This window comes from Porites lutea, chromosome 14 (assembly GCF_958299795.1).
Source record: "Porites lutea chromosome 14, jaPorLute2.1, whole genome shotgun sequence".
Classification (NCBI taxonomy): domain Eukaryota; kingdom Metazoa; phylum Cnidaria; class Anthozoa; order Scleractinia; family Poritidae; genus Porites; species Porites lutea.
The window spans coordinates 5,341,857-5,362,435 of NC_133214.1; the positions used below are offsets into that span (position 1 = coordinate 5,341,857).

The following is a 20,579-nucleotide window of genomic DNA, read 5'->3' on the forward strand; positions in this document are numbered from 1 at the left end:
TTTTGGTTTTTTTCTTATCTTGGTTAATGTTTTTGGAACTCTCGTATCAGGGTTGTTGCATATTTTAGCTAATAATTAGGCAAAAAATTTTCGTAGTTTATGGGGGCGATAATTCGAAAGGGGGCACTTACATACATTTGAAGGAGGGTGCTAATTCGAACGTTTATGGTACATGTCTGCCATTTGATCAAAAAAGACCCTCTTCCCTCTCCTCTGTTAAATTCTCTTGTCTAAATAGTTACCATTTGCACTCTGTTCCTTAGCTTATTTGTGAAATGGATAAGGTTTTCCCACCCTAAGTCTGAGCAACAGCTTTATAGTACAAACCAACAACGACAACAACACAGCTTCTAAAGCCAGGTGTAACGTCAATGAGCGAGTTCAAATAATCATGACATTTTGATCTTTTAATACTAAATTAAAAGGGGAGGCCAGTACAATGTAAACTAACTGTAGTATAAAAGTTTTGAAATCTATATCTATATCTCAAAAATTGTTGAACAAGTCAGCCTTGCAACAGAAGGTTGTTTAGAAAACCGCTGGACAGGTGTAAAACTTGGTAATAAGCTTAAAGCATGCAGAATCTTGCGTCTTGCTCCAGTGTGACCCTGATCAGGCCCTGTTGTCAATTCTTGAGAGAAAATATCCACGCTCAGATGAAAATGACCGTACTAGGTAAACTGCCATTATCACTGCTACCATAAAACTGTGCAATTAACTCAGTCCTACATGTACTACTCCATGTGTAGGATAGGATAAAGGATTTAAGAAAATTGCTTTTTTTTATAAATAGATGCTTCAACTGCCTTTTTGAAGTGGAGTCAAAGTCAGCTTTGCTCATTCTACAACAGTACCGCGAGGCAGTTAATGATTACTCCTTGGGACCGGGATAATACCATGGACATTGATGAGGTGTATGTACAGTTAACACTTCTAAGAGATAACAGAAAACTTGCTGGAACAACTAAAGAAAAGGTTAAAGATTATAGCGAGGTATTTGCAAGCCATGGTCATCACCTAATTCCTAAGAGAATTTTAGTGTACGGAAGACCAGGAATAGGAAAGTCGACATTCACTAAGAAACTCGTCGTGGACTGGTCACGTGGTAACAAAGAAAGCCTAGAGAAATTTGCTGTTGCACTTTTAATCAAGCTCCGAGATGTTTGCAACAGGCAAGATTTCTGTGACATGCTACAAAAGGCCGAACTGTTGTCTGCTGATGACCCTATGGTGTTTGGCCAGTTGTATGATTACATCCTTCGTAACCAACAGAAAGTCCTACTTATTTTAGACGGCTATGATGAATACAGCGCCGAAAAATCATCGCCAGTTCATCAGATTTGGAAAGGCAGTCTGTTGAGAGATTGTACTCTTCTTGTGACAACTCGACCGCTGAAAAACGATGAGTTAAGACCAGGAAGTCATGCTCAGTTTGAAATTTGTGGGTTTGATCGGTGGCAAGTTGAAAGGTTTGCACTTAAGTTTCTTCGCGACCAAACAGAAGTAGACGAGTTTGTATATTTTTTGTATGAACGGGACCTGTGGGACTTGGCGGAAATACCACTCCTCCTGTTAATGTTGATTCTAAGCTGCAATAAATATCAAGAACCATCAACATCCCGCCGCGCAAATGTGTATAAAAGTTTTTGTCAGACGCTACTTGACCACGTCTCCGCCAAAACCTCAGATGAGACATTTAGAAGCATGGATGAATGCAAGGAAGACCTCGGAAAGTTGGGAGAACTTGCATGGGACGCACTTTTAAATGGCCGTCTATACTTCAAGCTCAGCAACATTCCTGAGTACATTCGGTTGCTCATTGTAAAGTTTATCGATTTTGGCTTTCTACAAACATCCAATCTTTCTAACTCTCCTCGCCCTGAGAAACTGGCGTTCTTTCTTCATAAATCGGTACAAGAATTTCTTTCTGCATTATTTATTGTTCGCGATTTGAAGAATGCAAAGGAAGCTTTCGACTGTCTGTCGAAAGTCGACTCATTTGAACCATTCAAGGAGCTATTTGAAGTTTTTAAATTTGTTTCTCAGTTGTCATCAGAAGCTAGCGTTGTTGTTTTTAGCCATCTGAAGATGATAGGAGAAAAAGAAGGTGTGACAGGTGACAACTTCTGCGGTGAAAACCCTTCTGTTAAGGGGCTCACTAAAGAACAAAAAGAGTTTTATAATACCAGTCTCGAATTGTTCCTTTCCTGCCCCGCATCAGAAAGGCAAGCCGTTTATCCTTCATTTCTACAATGCGTTAAGGGTGTTATAGTGATAGATGTTGATGATCACCTGCCTACAGTTGCTAGAGAACATTGTTTGAGATCAACAAGTTTCCATAAGCCAGATTATGTATTTTTCAAAACTAGGTCTGTACGTGATTTACTACGACATGAGGGTGATCAAATGTTCTCTGTAATGTGCGATTTGGACACCGTTGTTCAAACATGTGATGGTGATGCAAAATTTGTAAATACGTACTACGATCTAAAACCTGATGACTTTGTCGTGAAGAAAGATGGACAGCAATTAGTGTTCTATTTAACTCGCCTTGATTCATTGGGACTTATCGATGGTCTGAAACACGTTGAACTGCTTACTAGATCATTAATATCAGTACCAAAGTCCTCTCTTCAAGAGCCTGATCACGTGTCACAGAATCATGATGTTTGCATCTCATTGGATTTAACTGAGAAAAAATCTGACCAGACTCTGACACACTCTCTGTCATATTTGAGAGAGATAAAAATTTCGGATCCAACAAGTGAACTTCTTAGTATTCTTTATAATCTTCGTCATTTAACTCGCCTAGCTGAGCTTGTTTTAAGTGGTGTTGGTATGGGGAATCAAGAGTGTCAGTTACTTGCCACTGCTTTAAAGTATGTTAATCAGTTACGATTACTTAGGTTATCAAGTAACCCACTCGGTCACGGGATAAGTGGGCTTGCCAAACACCTGCGCAATGTACCTCATCTGGAAGTGCTGTGGTTAAATGTTACACAGATTGGTGAAGAGGAAGTCACAGCTTTAGCCCGTAGTTTGCAGAATGTGACTCAGCTGAGTAAACTTAACTTATCAAACAATCCACTCGGTCACGGGATAAGTGAGCTGGCCAAACATCTGCACAGTGTACCTCATCTGAAAGAACTGTACCTGAATGATACACAGATGGGTGAAGAGGAAGTCATCGCTTTAGCCAATAGTTTAAAGAATGTGACTCAGCTGAGTAAACTTCACTTATCAAACAACCCACTCGGTCACGGGATAAGTGAGCTGGCCAAACACCTGCACAATGTACCTCATCTGAAAGAGTTCTACCTGATTGATACACAGATGGGTGAAGAGGAAGTTACAGTTTTAGCCCATAGTTTAAAAAATATGACTCAGCTGAGTAAACTTTCCTTATCATACAACCCACTCGGTCACGGAATAAGTGAGTTTGCCAAACATCTTCGCAGTGTACCTCAACTGAAAAAGCTGCACCTGTATGTTACACAGATGGGTGAAGAGAAAGTCACAGCTTTAGCCCTTGCACTCGTCTACGTACCAGACCTGAAGCTCCTTTCGCTTGACAAAAATCTGCTAAACCGCGGGGTGACTGAACTAATCAAGTGCCTCAGAAGTAGTCCTCAGCTTCCTGGTCTCTGCCTCACTAAAGTTCAACTGACGAAGAAAGAAGCCACCGAGCTGTCTTCTTTAGCAAGTGAAAGGAACATGTACTTGGAGTCAGATTATCATGTAAGTTTCTCTTTTGTAATTTGCATTATTAATGCTCGTAGTACCCAGGAACTTCCTGGTAGACGAGAATGAACCGTTCCTTAAAGGGGCTGTGTCGCCATTTTTATTCATCCTAAAAAAATACAAATCTTTGTAAAAAGAAACTCTTGTCACGTAGTGGTCCTTTCTTGTCAACAATTGCTATTGCGTTGTCTTTCTGTAGACGTCCACGTTGGAAATAGATTGCAATATCATATTCCGTCAACAATGATTCTACGTCAATGGACTAAATTGGACTTCAATATCAAATTCAAGTTCTGTTAACGACTACTCTATTAGTGCACTAAAATCATTAATAAGTGTCTTTGGCTTTAATAAGTGGCCGGGATGGTTTTGCTTTCATGTTGGGATTTCCTTAGCGTTTTCTTAAAAAGCCAACTTAAAAAATGAATGCGGTTTGTCCTTGACTATAGAACTTAAATACTATTCAAATCTTGCTCTTGCAACGTTACGGTTAAGCATGTATTTGAGGTTAAATCTCGGGATGATGCGCAGCGATGCAGTGAATATAAGTGACAGTTAACGTTCGGCGGTCCCGTCTGATAACTAACGTACAGTTGGAGAAAAAATAAGGCGAGCGATAATTTTCGCTGTGGTGCAGACTTAACACTGGATAATATACCGGCTTGTACGAGTTCCCGAATCTCGTACAAGTGAGCTTCCTCGCAGACTAGAGGTACAAGGTCGTTGAAACCACTGAGGGGAACTCGTTGGTAACTCATCTCAAGGTAATTAGTAAGTGTAATCAAATGGTATACTCGTGAAACTAGGGAATAATTTCGAAATTACTAGGAACTGGACAAAACGCAAGTTAAATTATTTCCTAATTTGACGAGTATACCATTTGATTACCTATCAATATCATGGGTGACGAATTAGGATTGCAATCGTGGATTTTTGACATGTTTATCATTTATCGCATTGATCGGAGAACTCCACGCGCTCTACGTACAAATCATGCTATTATTTGTTTATACTACTACCCGCAAAAGGTTTGTAATTTTCACGTGTAGTTATTTCAAATTAAGCAGAAATACCACTGCTCTAAGCCATCAAATTACAGAAATTTCTCATGTTTTAGTATAGGTTATAGCGTGATTTGTAGTGATATTTGGTATAACTACCACAAGTGATATTTCGAAAAAAATTTGAGACAATTTTGAAATATCACGAGTGGTATTTGTGCCAAATATCACGTACAAATCATGCCATTATTTGTTTATACCACTACCCGCCAAACGTTTGTAATTTTCACATGTAGGTATTTCAAAGTAAGCTGAAATACCACTGCCCTAAGCCAATCAAATTGCAGAAATTTCTCATGTTGTAGTATAAGTGCTGAAATGTCGCGCCAAAATTAAGAAGTAATTTGTCACCCATGATATTTAACAATTATTCCACGAGGGCGCGTTGGATATGAGATGATAGATAGCCAACGAGGCGCGTAGCGCCGAGTTGGCTATAATCATCTCATATCCAACAAGCGCGAGTGGAATAATTGTTTTATTAAAAACGCCCACAAAAACTCGTTGAATCTCCCCTACTAGAACAAACCGGAAAAGACAAGGGACTTCCGCTATTCACATGTCACACGTCTATCAAAACTGTCAACGCGCGAACGGATTCGCCTGGACTGCATGAATGAAAAATCAAAACATTGTAGCGATGAACATTAGTTTTTTAAAAACTCATCGAGATTCTAAGATTTTACACAGCAGAACAGCTAAAAAACCTGGCAGATAATGTGAAGGAAAAGAATTTTTAAGTGACAGCCGTCGAAATTACTGTGAATTTGGATTTTCGGTGCAGTTGTAAAAGTACGAACAACGGAAAAAAACTATTACCTCGGTCGCTTGTTATGAAGTTGTTTGAAGCCACAAGCTGGTTTTGCTGAACGAGAAAAGAAGCTATACTGCCGCCTCGATTGCTCTAGTGAATGGCTGCATAGCCTGTATTTGTAGCTGGTTACTTGTCATTTATATTCTTGACGTCGGATAAACAAGCCGCAGTTATCTATCGGCGAGTGACTCGATTGGCTAATGGCTTCGCTATCATGTAGAAACAACACTTGTCTTCTTTCGTAGCTGGTGAAGGTACTTTAGTTCCATGTGTTTTCATGTGTTTTTCGACAAACTTTCAAACAAGCTCTTGTGGCTTTTTTGTTTGTTTTTGTCTTTTTTCTTCCGATGAAATTGCATTTCTAGTATTCTAAGAAATGAATTAAAACGATTTGCTTCGGGCGCCATTCTATCCTTCGCGAAAAAAAATCTCAGCTAGCTTGCAATTTTAAACTGACGCGTACACCGACCATATATGGAGAGCATGGTATAATAGCTCATATACCATAACGGTTAAGCCAATCAAAATGCTAGAATTGCATTATCCAATGATTCAGTTTTTAATAATTAACAATTATTTCACGATTGCGCGTTGGGTATGAGTTGGCTACAGTCGCGAGTGTAAAAATTGTTTTATTAAAAACGCCCACAAAATATCGAGAATCCTTCCCGACTTTATTTGTTAAAACAACCGTTTTTCAGCTTGTTGGTAATTTTGAGCAGACTCGAGGCAGACGCGTACAGTTACCATATTTGGAAAGCATGGTATAATGGCTCATATACCATGATGGCTAAGCCAATCAGAGCTCTAGAATTGCATTATGCAATGATTCAGTTTAAAAAATAATAGTTATATCACTTACAAGTGTGCTTATTGTATACTGTTGAAATACAAAAATTAATTTTTGCAAGTCCTCACAACTAAAATTACATCACAGTAGAATAAACAACTAAAACTATCGTACTTGAAAACTCTTAAATTGTTACTCTTTATTGGAATGAAGTTGATGTGAACTGCCTAAAATTTCAAGCGTTTTAAATCCGTTGCTGTTTGTCTTCTTTATTAGACCAAGGTTAATGGTTTGCCGCCTCGCTAACCCCGCCTAGTTACTGAGACAGAACAACAAGAAAAGGGAGTCATATTTGATGAAAAGTGAAAAATGGTAACTGTGAGAAGAGAAGAGACCTGGACAGTAAATGAACCACCACCATCCATGCGACAATCATTTAGGTATTCCCGTATTTAAAATATCTCTTTGATATCCCTCTAATTTTAGTATTCCCGCACATTCCGGGCACCCCATAATTTAACTATCCTTGCGTTTTGGGTATCCCTCTAATTTATGTATCCCCGCATTTTGGTGTCACCTTAATCTAACTTTTCGCTTATTTTGGTTGTCTCCCGGATTCAGCATTCCACATATTTTGAACCCCCTGCGCTCAAATCCCTGGTGATGTGGGTTAAATCACTGATCCTACGCGTGATGAAAACCGCGGTCGTTCAAAAAACCAAACCATCTTATAACCGTCGACAACTAGCTCAACCATAGATCTTCAAACAAAAAAGTTAGACTGGAAGTCGTGTTTCAAAACGAACGGGCGATTGCGATCACATGGAGAAAAACCACCAGCCTTCAAAACATTTAATGTTCCTCATAGACATGCAACATTAACGATTTTTAAACTTGTGCATGCAATGTCGTTTTGTGTGCAAACTAATAGCGTAAGGTAATCTTAAAACAATGACACGTGGATATTTTATTCGTCGGAATTCCCGTCCAAGGCACGAAATACAGCGAGTAACTTGCAAGGCAGGCATGATCCAGGCGGGCACATGTCATTGCTCATGCGGCTTACGCTTGCTATTCAGGTTTCGCTGCCAAAGATAGTGCCTTCAAAACAGGAACCCACTTGACAAGGGATATTAGTATCCCGCTAGGGACGGTACTAGGGGATACCCAGGGAACGCTGTGAAGGATAGCACCTCGAAACAACAACCCAAATAACAAGGGATGTTAGTATCCCGCTAGGGTACTAGGGGATACCCAGGGAACGCTGCGAAGGATAGCACCTCGAAACAACAACCCAAATAACAAGGGATGTTAGTATCCCGCTAGGGTACTAGGGGATACCTAGGGAACGCTGCGAAGGATAGCACCTCGAAACAACAACCCAAATAACAAGGGATGTTAGTATCCCGCTAGGGTACAAGGGGATACCCAGGGAACGCTGCGAAGGATAGCACCTCGAAACAACAACCCAAATAACAAGGGATGTTAGTATCCCGCTAGGGTACTAGGGGATACCCAGGGTACGCTGCGAAGGATAGCACCTCGAAACAACAACCCAAATAACAAGGGATGTTAGTATCCCGCTAGGGTACTAGGTGATACCCAGGGTACGCTGCGAAGGATAGCACCTCGAAACAACAACCCAAATAACAAGGGATGTTAGTATCCCGGTAGGGTACTAGGGGATACCCAGGGAACGCTGCGAAGGATAGCACCTCGAAACAACAACCCAAATAACAAGGGATGTTAGTATCCCGCTAGGGTACTAGGGGATACCCAGGGTACGCTGCGAAGGATGGCACCTCGAAACAACAACCCAAATAACAAGGGACGTTAGTATCCCGGTAGGGTACAAGGGGATACCCAGGGTACGCTGCGAAGGATAGCACCTCGAAACAACAACCCAAATAACAAGGGACGTTAGTATCCCGGTAGGGTACTAGGTGATACCCAGGGTACGCTGCGAAGGATAGCACCTCGAAACAACAACCCAAATAACAAGGGATGTTAGTATCCCGCTAGGGTACTAGGGGATACCCAGGGTACGCTGCGAAGGATAGCACCTCGAAACAACAACCCAAATAACAAGGGATGTTAGTATCCCGCTAGGGTACTAGGGGATACCCAGGGTACGCTGCGAAGGATAGCACCTCGAAACAACAACCCAAATAACAAGGGATGTTAGTATCCCGGTAGGGTACTAGGGGATACCCAGGGTACGCTGCGAAGGATAGCACCTCGAAACAACAACCCAAATAACAAGGGATGTTAGTATCCCGCTAGGGTACTAGGGGATACCCAGGGTACGCTGCGAAGGATAGCACCTCGAAACAGCAACCCAAATAACAAGGGATGTTAGTATCCCGGTAGGGTACTAGGGGATACCCAGGGAACGCTGCGAAGGAAAGCACCTCGAAACAGCAACCCAAATAACAAGGGATGTTAGTATCCCGGTAGGGTACTAGGGGATACCCAGGGAACGCTGCGAAGGATAGCACCTCGAAACAACAACCCAAATAACAAGGGATGTTAGTATCCCGGTAGGGTACTAGGGGATACCCGTAACACTGACCTGAAATAATGGAAAAACTCACATCACTAGGGATTTGTATACGGAGTTATCCAAACCACAGGGATACCCAAATTACATTGGAGTACATCAAGAGATTTTTGACTTCTTAGCGTACACACTGCATTCGATGCGTAACTATCATGGGTGAAACCAGAAGTCGATCAACCTAAGAATCTATCATTCAAGTAAGGCCTGGGATTTTCACACTTTCTTCGAAAATTTGAATTCCTTGAACTCGCAAGCAAATCGATATTGTACACGATGAACATGAGTTTATGAACACGACCTTATTAACTGTTCATTAGCAGTGACTAAAAACAGTTCAGGGTAAATGTTGACATAACTTGGTGGTCGTACGTTTTGTTGATGTGTCTCGCTGGGACAGTATACACGCTTTCAAGTGCAGTGTGATTTCATCTATAACAGTTTTAAGAAAATGTGGATTCCATGAACTGGCAAACAAATGAACATTGTACAATACGATGAACTTGCGTTTTAAACTGTACATAATTTGCGTATATACGGTGACGTATTCATAATGCTACATTTTAAATAATGTTAGTTTTTTTCAAGTAATGCAGATGAGGTTATATTTTCTACCAGCAAGTTTATATTCACAATAATGTAAAACTACTTTCTGAATTCCGATTCAGGTTCAGAGTAAATTTGCTGCCTGCACTGTTCATTAGCAGTGACTAATAACAGTTCATTGCGTTCTTTTTATATTAATGCTGATTTACTTAGCCGTCACAATATTTAGAATGCATCTAGATGCAGCGCAAGTTTCTCAGTTTTATGAAATGAGTAGACACACATAGCAGCATTGTGAAACTGAATGTGCGCTTTAAACTATACGTCATTTACGGATACGCAGTAATGTATTTTTGCTAACATTATTAGTTATTGTAGCTGATGCAGATAAAGTTTTTCTATCTGCATTTTTAGTTAGTCTTATGTAAAAAAAAATTAAGGTCGCTATCTGGATTCAGATCTCTGTTTGGAAACTTGTTGCCTATGCTGTTCATTAGCAGTGACTAATAACAGTTCAGTGTGTTTACTCCGATTGTGCGATATAGAGTAATTAATTTATTATAGTACCATGCAAATTTATCATAAAAAATAGTCACTCTCTGGATTCGGATCCAGGTTTTAAGTAAATTTGTTGTATGAACTGTTCATTAGCAGTGACTAATAACAGTTTAGTGTGTTGAATGATATGACTCTGATCCTTTTTTTTCGTAAAAGTGATTCACTGAAGCAGTATATACACGCTTCCAAGTGAAAAGCAAGCTTCCTTTTCACTTATAACAAAAATGTAATTTCTATGAACTGACAAACAAATCAGGAGTGACGATACGAAGAACATGATCTTTCAACTGTTCATCATTACATACTCTATAGAGATGTTTCATAATACAAGGATTTAGATTTCGTTTGTGTAAGCGATATAACTGTGATGAATCCTACCTGTCAGTTTACTGAATATTTTTTAAGTAATTAAGAATGCTTCTTGGATTCAGATCCAGGCTCAGTAGATTTGTTGATGCACTGTTCATTAGCAGTGACTAATAACAGTTGTCTTGCAGCGAAATTACTCCGATCGTTCATTTTGTTATTATAGCTGATTCGCGCGCTGGGGTAATATTAATGCATTTAAGTGCAGGGCAAGTTTTTCAGGCTACTTTCGCATTATACTGGGTAGATTGTCGTGCCGACACCAAAAGCTCTCCGGTATATGTGACTTTCCACTTTAGAGATCCTGTCACGGTCGCGCGGTGCAGCTTCGCTCCGTTACTTAAATCGCGCCGAAATCACCGTTCTTATGTGTGAACTAAAGTCCTATCCAGTATGGTTTGGTGCCGGCACAACTGCTATCCGGTAGAGTGAGAACAGTGCCCGAGAAACATGCCTTGCTCAAAGGTGCAAGTTAATTGATAAGCTATCAGCTTTGTAAATATGATGTACATCATTAAGGTATGTGTAGTGACGTATTTACTAAATTAGATTTAGTTTTATTGTTAACTGGGGTTAGTTTTTTGCAGCTTATACAGATGAGATTTTCCCCATCTGCATTTTAAACTATTTCAAACATTTAAGATCGCTCTCTAGATTCAGTTCCAGGTCAGTTAATTTTTTGCATGAACTGTTCATTAGTAGTGACTAATAACAGTTGCTTCGATCGCATAATTTTTTTTTACCCAAATTACAAAGAGCGCAGAATGGAGCGATTTAATCAAGTTCTACCAAAATAAATATCCCTTGAACTGGCAAACAAACCAGCATTGTATAATACGGTGAACCTGCAGTTTAACACAGGTCACGAAAGCGTTGTATGAGAAATTGTATGGGAAACAAAACCTGGAATGAATACGTTAGATTAGACTACGAGCAGTCCCTCCTTTTTCTTGGTCTATCGCGCAAAACGCGCGAAACTCGCAAATGACCACGCTTCGCCGCTCGACACTCGCGCGCGCGTTCACTCCTCTCCCTAAATCTGAAGAAAAAGAGAGACTGCTCGCAGTCTAACGTTAGATGAACTTAAGAGAAGTAACTTTTCTTAATAAAGTAGTAGTGGAGCTACATGGTGTTGTTTTTTCCTTGTCTGTTAGGTCTGCGCGGAAACTAAGAATGCACGATATAGAATATGGTAGGAGGCAGAGTGGCCGCGCTTTTAGAGCGCTGGACTTGTAATCCGGATTCCCCAAGGCGAGTCCAATTCCCACCCTGACCGCTTCCTAAATTTAATTCTCGGTAGTCCCAAATTTAAATCCTCGGCAATGCTTGTAAAATAACCATCTGGTTTGCCTTATACTAGTTGGGATTCTTAACGACTCCTTAACCACATTCTGGCTCCATTTGATTAGTTGTTTCATTATCTCTGTAAAGCCTCATAAGGGGAGAGGATAATGAATTTTTTAAAAAATAATCGGGCCAACAATTTTCACTTAATTCTGAATTGGTCGTTAAGTTTTCCCAGAGGGAAATAATAGGCGCCATTAATATGATGCCTGCTTTGTTTCAACTCCTCGTTCTCAGGCCTAGCGCTTTTTCTTTTCCCGGAAAAAAGGATTGTGAATGTATTCGGCAGCACGAAGTATTAATGTGTGTTTCCGTCTCCTATTCGATATGGCTCCGACATTATTCAGTACATGGTCATCTGAGCTGCTCGAAGGTCTAGCAGTTTTTAATAGCTTCCTCTTCAGTTGAGACCCTGATTATTGGTCAGTCCCTGGGAATGGAAACAGCTAGCGACGCCCGGCCGGCCTGCAGTACAGCGCTCTACCGACTGAGCTAGTTTTGCCGCGGTTAAAAAAATAGGTTTTAAAAAGTAATTATAGCTCTAAATGTTTTGTAGGTAATTTGTGAAGAAAAATAAGAGGGTCGTCTAGTACAACACAAGGAGGACAAGGACCCGATAAACTAGCCAATCATGTATTAAGCTATCACTTTAGGCGCACGCGCGCCTCTCATTTGACTTCTTCACTTAAATTGTGTTTTCTAAAGCTTTTTTAGACTGCGTGGCAAGCGTTGGAAAGGAGAAGGGGGGTAAATGAAGCGGCGCAAAAACGCCTCAGCCGTTTCTGATTACCTTTAATTCCCGTCATCCCCCGATGAATTCTTCATAACTAGCTGGTGCTGGTCACATTAGTATGGCGCGTTATTAGGGTCAAAATTAATAATGCAAACTTTTTTTTGAGATGACTTTCGAACTGTAACTTTTGTGGCATGATTAATTGCTAATGTAGTTTCTTTTGACATTTTTTGCGAAAACTTTTTTCTTTCTGCACGTTCCATGGCGTACAAGTGTTTTTCTTTACCATTACTTTCCAATTGCAACTCTTGTTACATGGTTAATTGCCAATTAAGTTTTTCTTCACATTTTCTGCTAAAACTTACTTCTTTCTGCCGGTTCTTGGCTTGAGACAAAAACATACGCAGGCTATTTTCCGAACATAAGAATGACTTTACACGCAAGATTATTTTCGAAATATCAAAACTCTTACCATAAACAAGACACCCGCAAGCGATAAAAAATACCAGCATCGAATTACTATTGAAATAAAATGTCTTACCGCAAATTTTCTGCGAATTAACTTACCACGCAAATTTTCTGCAAAAAATCAACCAGGCGTTCCAGTCACGTGATCTATCCCACCATGCCTTCGGATCGCTTCCCTCGACCTAGACCGGCCGTGTTCACGTAGTGAAATCGAAAATGAGCTCTACTGCTGATTTTTTGGTGAATCTTCGTCTACATCTCATCGACCTCTCTAGGAGACTAGAGCAAGATTCGAGTGATGATGTGGCGGACTACGTATTGTACCGAGGGTGAAAGGTGTTGACAGGCCAAACACGACTCATAAGCTCGTGATAGTGTGATACGTGACCTTATAGTTTTACTCTAACGAGGATATCTCCCAGCGATTTTGCTCGTTTATATGAAATGACGGGAGACTCGTTGTATATTTCTCTCAGTAGTGGTTGATCTTGAATTAAGTGCCATTTGCTCATTAAAATGTTTTTAAGGTTCGGCAAAGCAGGGTGGTATGTGGTAACGAAAGGCAGAATTTTCTTTCGCACTTCATTGTTCTTTTGTAAAGCTGACTTCCGTTCGGTAAATTTAACCTCAGAGGTGATTTTTTCTATGAGATTGTGAGGGTAACCTCTAGTGCGAAGGCGTTTTTTATAGTTGTAGATGTTCTCATAGAAGGATTTAGCTGAGGAGTTAGTTCTCAGAAGTGTAAGGGCTTCGCCCTTTATGAGACCTTTTCTGACCCCGTGAGGGTTACAGGAAGAGAAACGCGTGTATTGAAAAGTCTCTGTAGGTTTAAAATGTGTGCGGATGTCAAGGATTCCTTGGTTGTGAAATCTCCCGCCTTTTTAAACAGTTGTATCCAGAAAGTTAATCTCTTTATCAGATATTTCAGCCGTAAATTTAATTGAAGGGTGACGCCTGTTTGCAAGAGCAATCACAGGGAGCCCGCACAATCTGTTTGTGTAGCCGATTGTTATTTTATAGTAAATGTGCTGGATTTACCGTTTGCCCCACCTATAGCGATATGTCGCTAACTATGTACATAAATCAATGATAAATAAACGTTTAATTACCTTACCTGTGGTATATAGTCGTCGTTTTATCTCAAAAGCGGTTTTTTGAGCGATTTTGAAGGAGTTTGTGCGGTAGTCATTTTCAGAGTCAAAGTGAGTCGTATCATGTCAGTTGATGGTATTCAGTTATACCGTGGTTGTTGATCTGATTGGTCGATCTGATTGGTTGATCTGGTTGTTGACTTCTGACTGACGAATCTAGACATAAACTACAGTCTACTGGGAACTTTATTGACGCCATTAAGACAATACAGATACCGGACGACCACAAACTAGTGTCCTTTGACGTGAAATCACTGTTCACCAGTATTCCGTGACTTCAACTGGCGCTAGAAAGTAATGAGAACGCTATTAAGAACTCTATTGTTTGAACTACCACTACCTACAGACGACATTATGGACCTACTCAACCTCTGTTTGACTTCGACGTACTTTCAGTACAACGGCAAACAGTAAAAAACAGTTACAGAGTTTGAATTCGCCGTTGACTGTTCCTTATAATAATATAAGGAACAGTCAACGGCGAAATCCAACTCGCTCAAAAAACCGCTTTTGAGGTAAAACGATGACTATATACCGCAGGTAAGGTAATTCAACGTTTATTTATCATTGATTTTTATACATAGTTAGCGATATATCGCTATAGGTGAAGCAAACGGTAAATCCAGAATCCAGTACATTTACTATAAAATAACAATCGGCTATACAAACAGATTGTGTGGGCTCCCTGTGGAGCAATAAATTCATCTATCTCCTTTCTATCAGTTCTCCACAATGCGAAAATATCGTCAATGTATCTTTTCCACTCAAGAGGTTTAGTTTTGCTGAGGTTCAGTATTTTTGTCTCTACCGCCGACATAAAAATGTTGGCAAAGGTGACTGCCATCTTTGTACCAATTGCGGTTCCGTGTGTTTGGAGATAGTTTTTGCCGTTGAATTCAAATGAGTTCTCTTTAAGTATAAGTTTAAGGATTCTTCTGAGGGATTGGGTGGGGATAGGGGTGTGTTCCCCATAGAAAGTCTGGTATGCTTTGCATACTGTGTTTATTCCCTCTTCCTGTGGGATATTTGTGTACAGGCTAGCAACGTCTAAGAAGACTAGGAAAACGTCCCCTGGGAGGTGTCTCCTTTCTATGAAGTTAACAAAGTCATTTGTGTCCTTAAGATAGGACTTTTGTGACTTAGCTATATGCTGAAGTAGGCTATCAACGAATGATGATATTCGTTCGGTGGGTCCGGCTGCGTTTGTGTAGGGCAAGCGGCGTGTTCCCCGACTATTTGCACGAGGATTTCGTGACGGAGCTGACGGCCGGTAGCCAAACAGTCGCGCTGTTTGGTTGAGGTTGCGCGGTTGTCAAGCTCGAGGTTGTTGTTGTTGTTGTCTGCGTTGTGGACGTTACAGCAGCGGTCCGGTTACGGATAAAGTCCGCTGTCTCCAACAAGCACTGCGCGCACTCGCGTAGTAAATTTGGATCCATTGTAGCTGATAAAGAACGACGGAAAGAAAGAAACGATCGATAAAGAAAAACCCAACCAAGTTTCCAGAGATTTGCCTACGCGCAGACGTCTTCAATACAACCAGAGATGTGACAAATTGTGTGACATGTCGGCCTCAGGGCATCATGGGAAAGTTGATATCACGTGACATTTCAAGACTGGAACGCCTGGTTGATTTTTTGCAGAAAATTTGCGTGGTAAGTTAATTCGCAGAAAATTTGCGGTAAGACATGTATTTCAATAGTAATTCGATGCTGGTATTTTTTATCGCTTGCGGGTGTCTTGTTTATGGTAAGAGTTTTGATATTTCGAAAATAATCTTGCGTGTAAAGTCATTCTTATGTTCGGAAAATAGCCTGCGTATGTTTTTGTCTCAAGCCAAGAACCGTGCAGAAAGAAGTAAGTTTTAGCAGAAAATGTGAAGGAAAACTTAATTGGCAATTAACCATGTAACAAGAGTTGCAATTGGAAAGTAATGGTAAAGAAAAACACTTGTACGCCATGGAACGTGCAGAAAGAAAAAAGTTTTCGCAAAAAATGTCAAAAGAAACTACATTAGCAATTAATCATGCCACAAAAGTTACAGTTCGAAAGTCATCTCAAAAAAAAGTTTGCATTATTAATTTTGACCCTAATAACGCGCCATACATTAGGGAGATGTTTAGATTATGCCATTATAGAGCTTTTTCAAATGGCGTCACATATCATGCTGGCCATTGCACGTGAGTTAAAACGCTCTATTAGCGGCACTTACGCAGACACAAACAGCTCTTTAAGCTGGGTATTTGCAAGATTTGAATTTTGAATATTTGTCCTCAAACTTAAAATATTGGGCAAATTTGTTTAAGTATACTTTTAATTTATTCTTTTGTTTACTTGTTCATCTCCTTCCCGTCAGGATCAGTTTGCCGTTTTATATTTTATACAAATTGTTTTCGTACTGATCCAGGTCTACGACAACTGTGAAATCCAGAAACACTCAACGGTTTGTCGCTGTGGAACTGATGCTATTAATAAAAAGAACCCACGTTTGCACTCCAAAACTGCCAAGGAACAAGCAAATGTTTAGAAGAAACTTTATACTGAGATAAGGATGTTAATAACTGGGAGATATTTAATTGAAGAATACTGCATAATTATCGGATTGGGCTTTCGTGTGATATGAGGAATTATGCAGGTAGAGGAGGGTGTTACCCACCTGGGCCCGGTTTCCAGAATGATGGTTAAAGTATAACCCATGATTAAGCGAAATTTTAAGCACGGTTTTCTTGCTAAGAGCAAGTAACTCAAGCTTACAAAATACTGTTAAACCTTTACTCTGAGACACGGTAACGATTTACACAAAATGTTACTCTAAGCAATGCATAGGAAGGTAAATACAACAAGTGGAACAAAATCTAGGGGGAGGATGCAGGGGGTGCGCACCCCCCCCCCCCCCCCCCGCGTTTTCTAATACAACTGGTATTCTGCAAAAAAACTATGTGGTTTATTGGTGTTGAAGTAGAGCAAGAGACGAGTGCACTCCCTCCTAAAAAAAATCCTGGATCCGCGCCTGTCCCGGATTAGCTCTTATCGACGTCTCAGGAACCGGGCCCTGGGGCCCGTTTCTCGAAGCTCCCGGTAATTACCGGGCCCGTTAAGCTGTTTTGTTTTCCATTTTAGAAGGGAGTTTGAAAAGTTTTGAAAATTATACAGTAGAGTTATGAGCTAACGAAACAAAATGGACTTCATTAGAGGTCAGAACACACCCTACTTTTCTTGAGACTTTGATTTAAAAATATGATTCCGGGCCCGTTAAGTTACCGGGACTTTCGAGAAACGGGCCCCAGGGCCGAAGGTAATACTAGTGATGAGGATGGGGCGGAGTTAATTGGGACATTCCTGAGCGTCGCGAATCGTTTACTTGGCGCTCCACCCAAGTAGTCAGAAGTTTCATGTCAGGCTCATCAAATTGCCAACTTGAATCTGAAGTTTGCTGTAAACGTGATGCTAAAAATCTTCCTTACTTGACCTATCGCGTGGGTCACGAGGTTCGAGCGGCGGGAATGCGATCGCGCCTGGGCTAACATGCACAGCGGCTGAACAATTACTTCTATGCGCTTTTTGAAGTACTGCACGCGAGCGCTGTCTAGTACGCGGAAGTGGTGAAATTTCGACTCCCAGAAGTTAAATAGTTTTATGTAATCCAGGCAATCATGGGTTGAATTTATTTTCTTATCTAGCATTTCATTATGTGGCCTGTAGGCAAAGAAACTAAGATTGGCTGCGCTCTGCTGAAACATTGTCCTTTTCAATTTTTTGGCATTCTTTTCGATTCATCTTAAGCAACCTCGAAAAGGTGAGCGAACGGATACGTACTCTTGCATTGACCTGCACATATAATGCGCGTTCCAAATACTTGTTTGCATAATGTTTTCATCGTTAGCTGTAGCGTTCTTTTGTTTTGTTTTTCCTCGGTGGAAAAAAGATGAATACAGGAGAAACAACAGATGTGTGAAATCCTACTACTAAGAAACCTTTACCAACATGAAGAGGACGGCAAGATAAAATTCACTTTACAGGTATGTGTTATATGACACTTTCAGTCAGTGGGATTTTTATTTCACTTTGGTGAATCACGTTCACTTTGCAGTTCATGACAAATAAATTTCTGGTCATCTTTCACACAACTTCATCAACTGCACATTGCAATGTTTAGGACTGTGTATTTGCTTTGCATTTAATTTGGTTTCTAGTTTTGTGCTGTGTTTTTTCTTTGTTGCTAATATTTTTTTAAAATTAATTTTGTTCACCAGCTCCTGAAAGGTCATTTCAATTTACTATCATGCAAACAAGAAAGAGAAAGTTAAAAGTGGTTGCAGACTCAGCTGAAAAAGGTACTTTCACCCAGTTTGGGCTAAAAAAATTAATAATGAATACATGTCCCTCCAAGCCCCGTTGTCAAAATATTCCCCACCAACCCACTACTTCTTACCAAATAATATGGTATATAGTGCATATATTCTCTACAAATATACCAGAATGACGAAATACACACTCATAGCCTGCGAGCAGACTCCTTTGTTGGGAAAGAAATGGATATAATGGGACAGAAAATAATCCTGGCAAGGCTTGAATTAACGGCCGGTCAACGGACAATGTCCCGTCAAAAATAGGTTTTGTCCGGTCAAATCCTTAGATGGCCAGACATTTTGTGCGCTCTTGTATGCTTGTAATGTACAGTGTAATTCAGACCTTCACTTTTTTTAAATACGATTGGTCAAGATTGGACATAAATTGAAGTTTGTGGAGGAAAAAAGTGGAGGGGGGGGGGAGAGAGAAAAAGACGACCAGACCGGATCAAGAACTTTTATAACATAAACTATTCATAACACAGGGCCTCTGATAGGTCACTGAAAAAAAGTCAAATTTCGTTGGATTTTCAGAGACAAATTCACAGAAAAAATGGCTGATTTTGCAGGAATTTTGCTGAAAAATTTGGGACAAATTTCGCCAGAATATGATCGGTAAAAAAGCCCATTTCGCAGAAATTTCCTGCAAATTTAGCTGGAAAGCGATTCGTTTTGCGCTGTTTTCATGAACGTTTTTAATGAAACAAAACAGCAATTTTTTATTGTTTTCTTTTTTTTGGGGGGGGGGGGGGGAATGATGAGCGTTAGCCTGTGCAATAACAACAACAACAAAAGAAATATCGACTTCTTATAAATATAAATGTTGCCTTTTTAAAACCACCGATTTTGTGCTTGAATCCCCCGCTTGCTTTGCAATCTCATTTGGTCTTGGTATTGTCTAGCACAAGGTTTTTTTTTAATCAGAGATCATCATTTGCTTTTTTAACAACAGTGAGCTCAGCTGAATGCGCCAATGGCAAAGCTTTTTATATCACGCACTGGCCAGTGCCCAGTTTTTCCGATAATAATCTAACAACCCCTGGTTATAAGATTTGAGACGTTTTCTCGCTGCAGTGATGAAGTTTCAAGTTGAATTTGCAAGTTTATGGCAAAAACAGCCCCATTAGCCAAAAGAAGTCTCAAATATGTTGAACTGACATGTATTTGGTAAGATTTCTACCGAATTTTACGGATTTACCTGAATTTCATGGCTCTGCGACCACATGAAATTTCTGAAGCACTGCGCAGCAGTGGTTTTTCATTTTCCAGGAGTTGCGAGTTAAAAACTTATTGCTTTGTCCTCTATAAAGTCGTAACTGCAAATTCAGGAGAGTGTGTGTAGTGTTGGAAAGTATTTTTAATAGTCCGAATGTATTTTACTGTAAAGTGCAATCAGATAATCCTAGGTGAAAGACATTTGTCCGGCCAAAAACGGGTTGTTTCCGAGCAAAAATAGGTTTGACCGGACAACTTGACTGGCGCCAGCCGGGAAATTATTTCAAGCCCTGCCTGGAGTGAAGCAAGTCAAGTAAGGGGCTGGGGAAGGGGGAAGAGGGGCAGAGTCTTGAGGCATGTCTGTGATGCAGCCGAATGAGACAATTCTGGTATCATGCTTTGATTGGTCAATTGTCTTAACATGAACAGATGTACAGTATTGTTGTCAGATTTCTCTTCACTTGGTTGTTGTCAGCGGTGATAGTCCCAAATATTTCACTTTTCCAAAGGTCTCACTGGTTGGTGATCTGAGGGTAGCAGAACATTTTGTCTTTGAATAAAGACTTTCTTTCTAAAAAGAGACACCAGCCTATAAAGTGATGCTTTAGCTTGGTCCATTTTTAGTGGCCCATTATTGCATCAGCTTGCAATTTTAATTAAGACGGGAGCCATAGTTCAACAACTTGTTTGACACAAGAAAGGCACCAGATACACTCTATCTTTTATTATTTGCTAGCCCAAGCCGTTTATAGATTGTAGCTTATCATGGCCTTTCCATATCCATATTAGAAGTGTTAATTTTGATATGAATGGTGTGGTTCCAGATAATATCCAGACCTCCACCACGGAGGGAATTGGAAATTCCAGGGGGGTGGGGGGGTCAGAGGCC

General features: G+C 40.3%; 2 protein-coding genes across 5 annotated transcripts in view; both read left to right on the plus strand.

Annotated features, from left to right (window-relative positions):
• LOC140924643 (NLR family CARD domain-containing protein 4-like) overlaps positions 1 to 20,579 on the plus strand; it is a 57,271-nt gene that overhangs the window by 3,634 nt on the left and 33,058 nt on the right. For 3 of the 4 annotated variants that reach the window (XR_012164305.1, XR_012164306.1, XM_073374671.1), the window contains exon 1: positions 18,383 to 18,460. The exons of the other annotated variant lie outside the window; for it this stretch is intronic. Coding sequence is in view for 1 of the 3 variants with exons in the window: in XM_073374671.1 (XP_073230772.1) it covers positions 18,409 to 18,460 (52 nt within the window). In the remaining 2 variants the exon portion in view is untranslated. Of the gene's footprint in view, positions 1 to 18,382; positions 18,461 to 20,579 lie in introns of those variants that run through there. 4 annotated transcript variants of the gene reach the window in all.
• On the plus strand, positions 681 to 7,126 carry LOC140924646 (NLR family CARD domain-containing protein 4-like). The gene is made up of 2 exons (XM_073374675.1): positions 681 to 3,738; positions 6,683 to 7,126. Exons 1-2 carry the CDS (start codon positions 868 to 870, stop codon positions 6,710 to 6,712), a joined length of 2,901 nt encoding a protein of 966 aa, XP_073230776.1. The 5' UTR covers positions 681 to 867; the 3' UTR covers positions 6,713 to 7,126.

What these genes read in the sequence shown, in the direction of transcription:
- LOC140924646 (XM_073374675.1), top strand. Translation starts at nt 868, where the DNA reads ATGATTACTCCTTGGGACCGGGATAATACCATGGACATTGATGAGGTG. An exon ending in ACTTGGAGTCAGATTATCAT is followed by an intron (nt 3,739 to 6,682) that starts GTAAGTTTCTCT and finishes CTTCTTTATTAG; the next exon opens with ACCAAGGTTAATGGTTTGCC.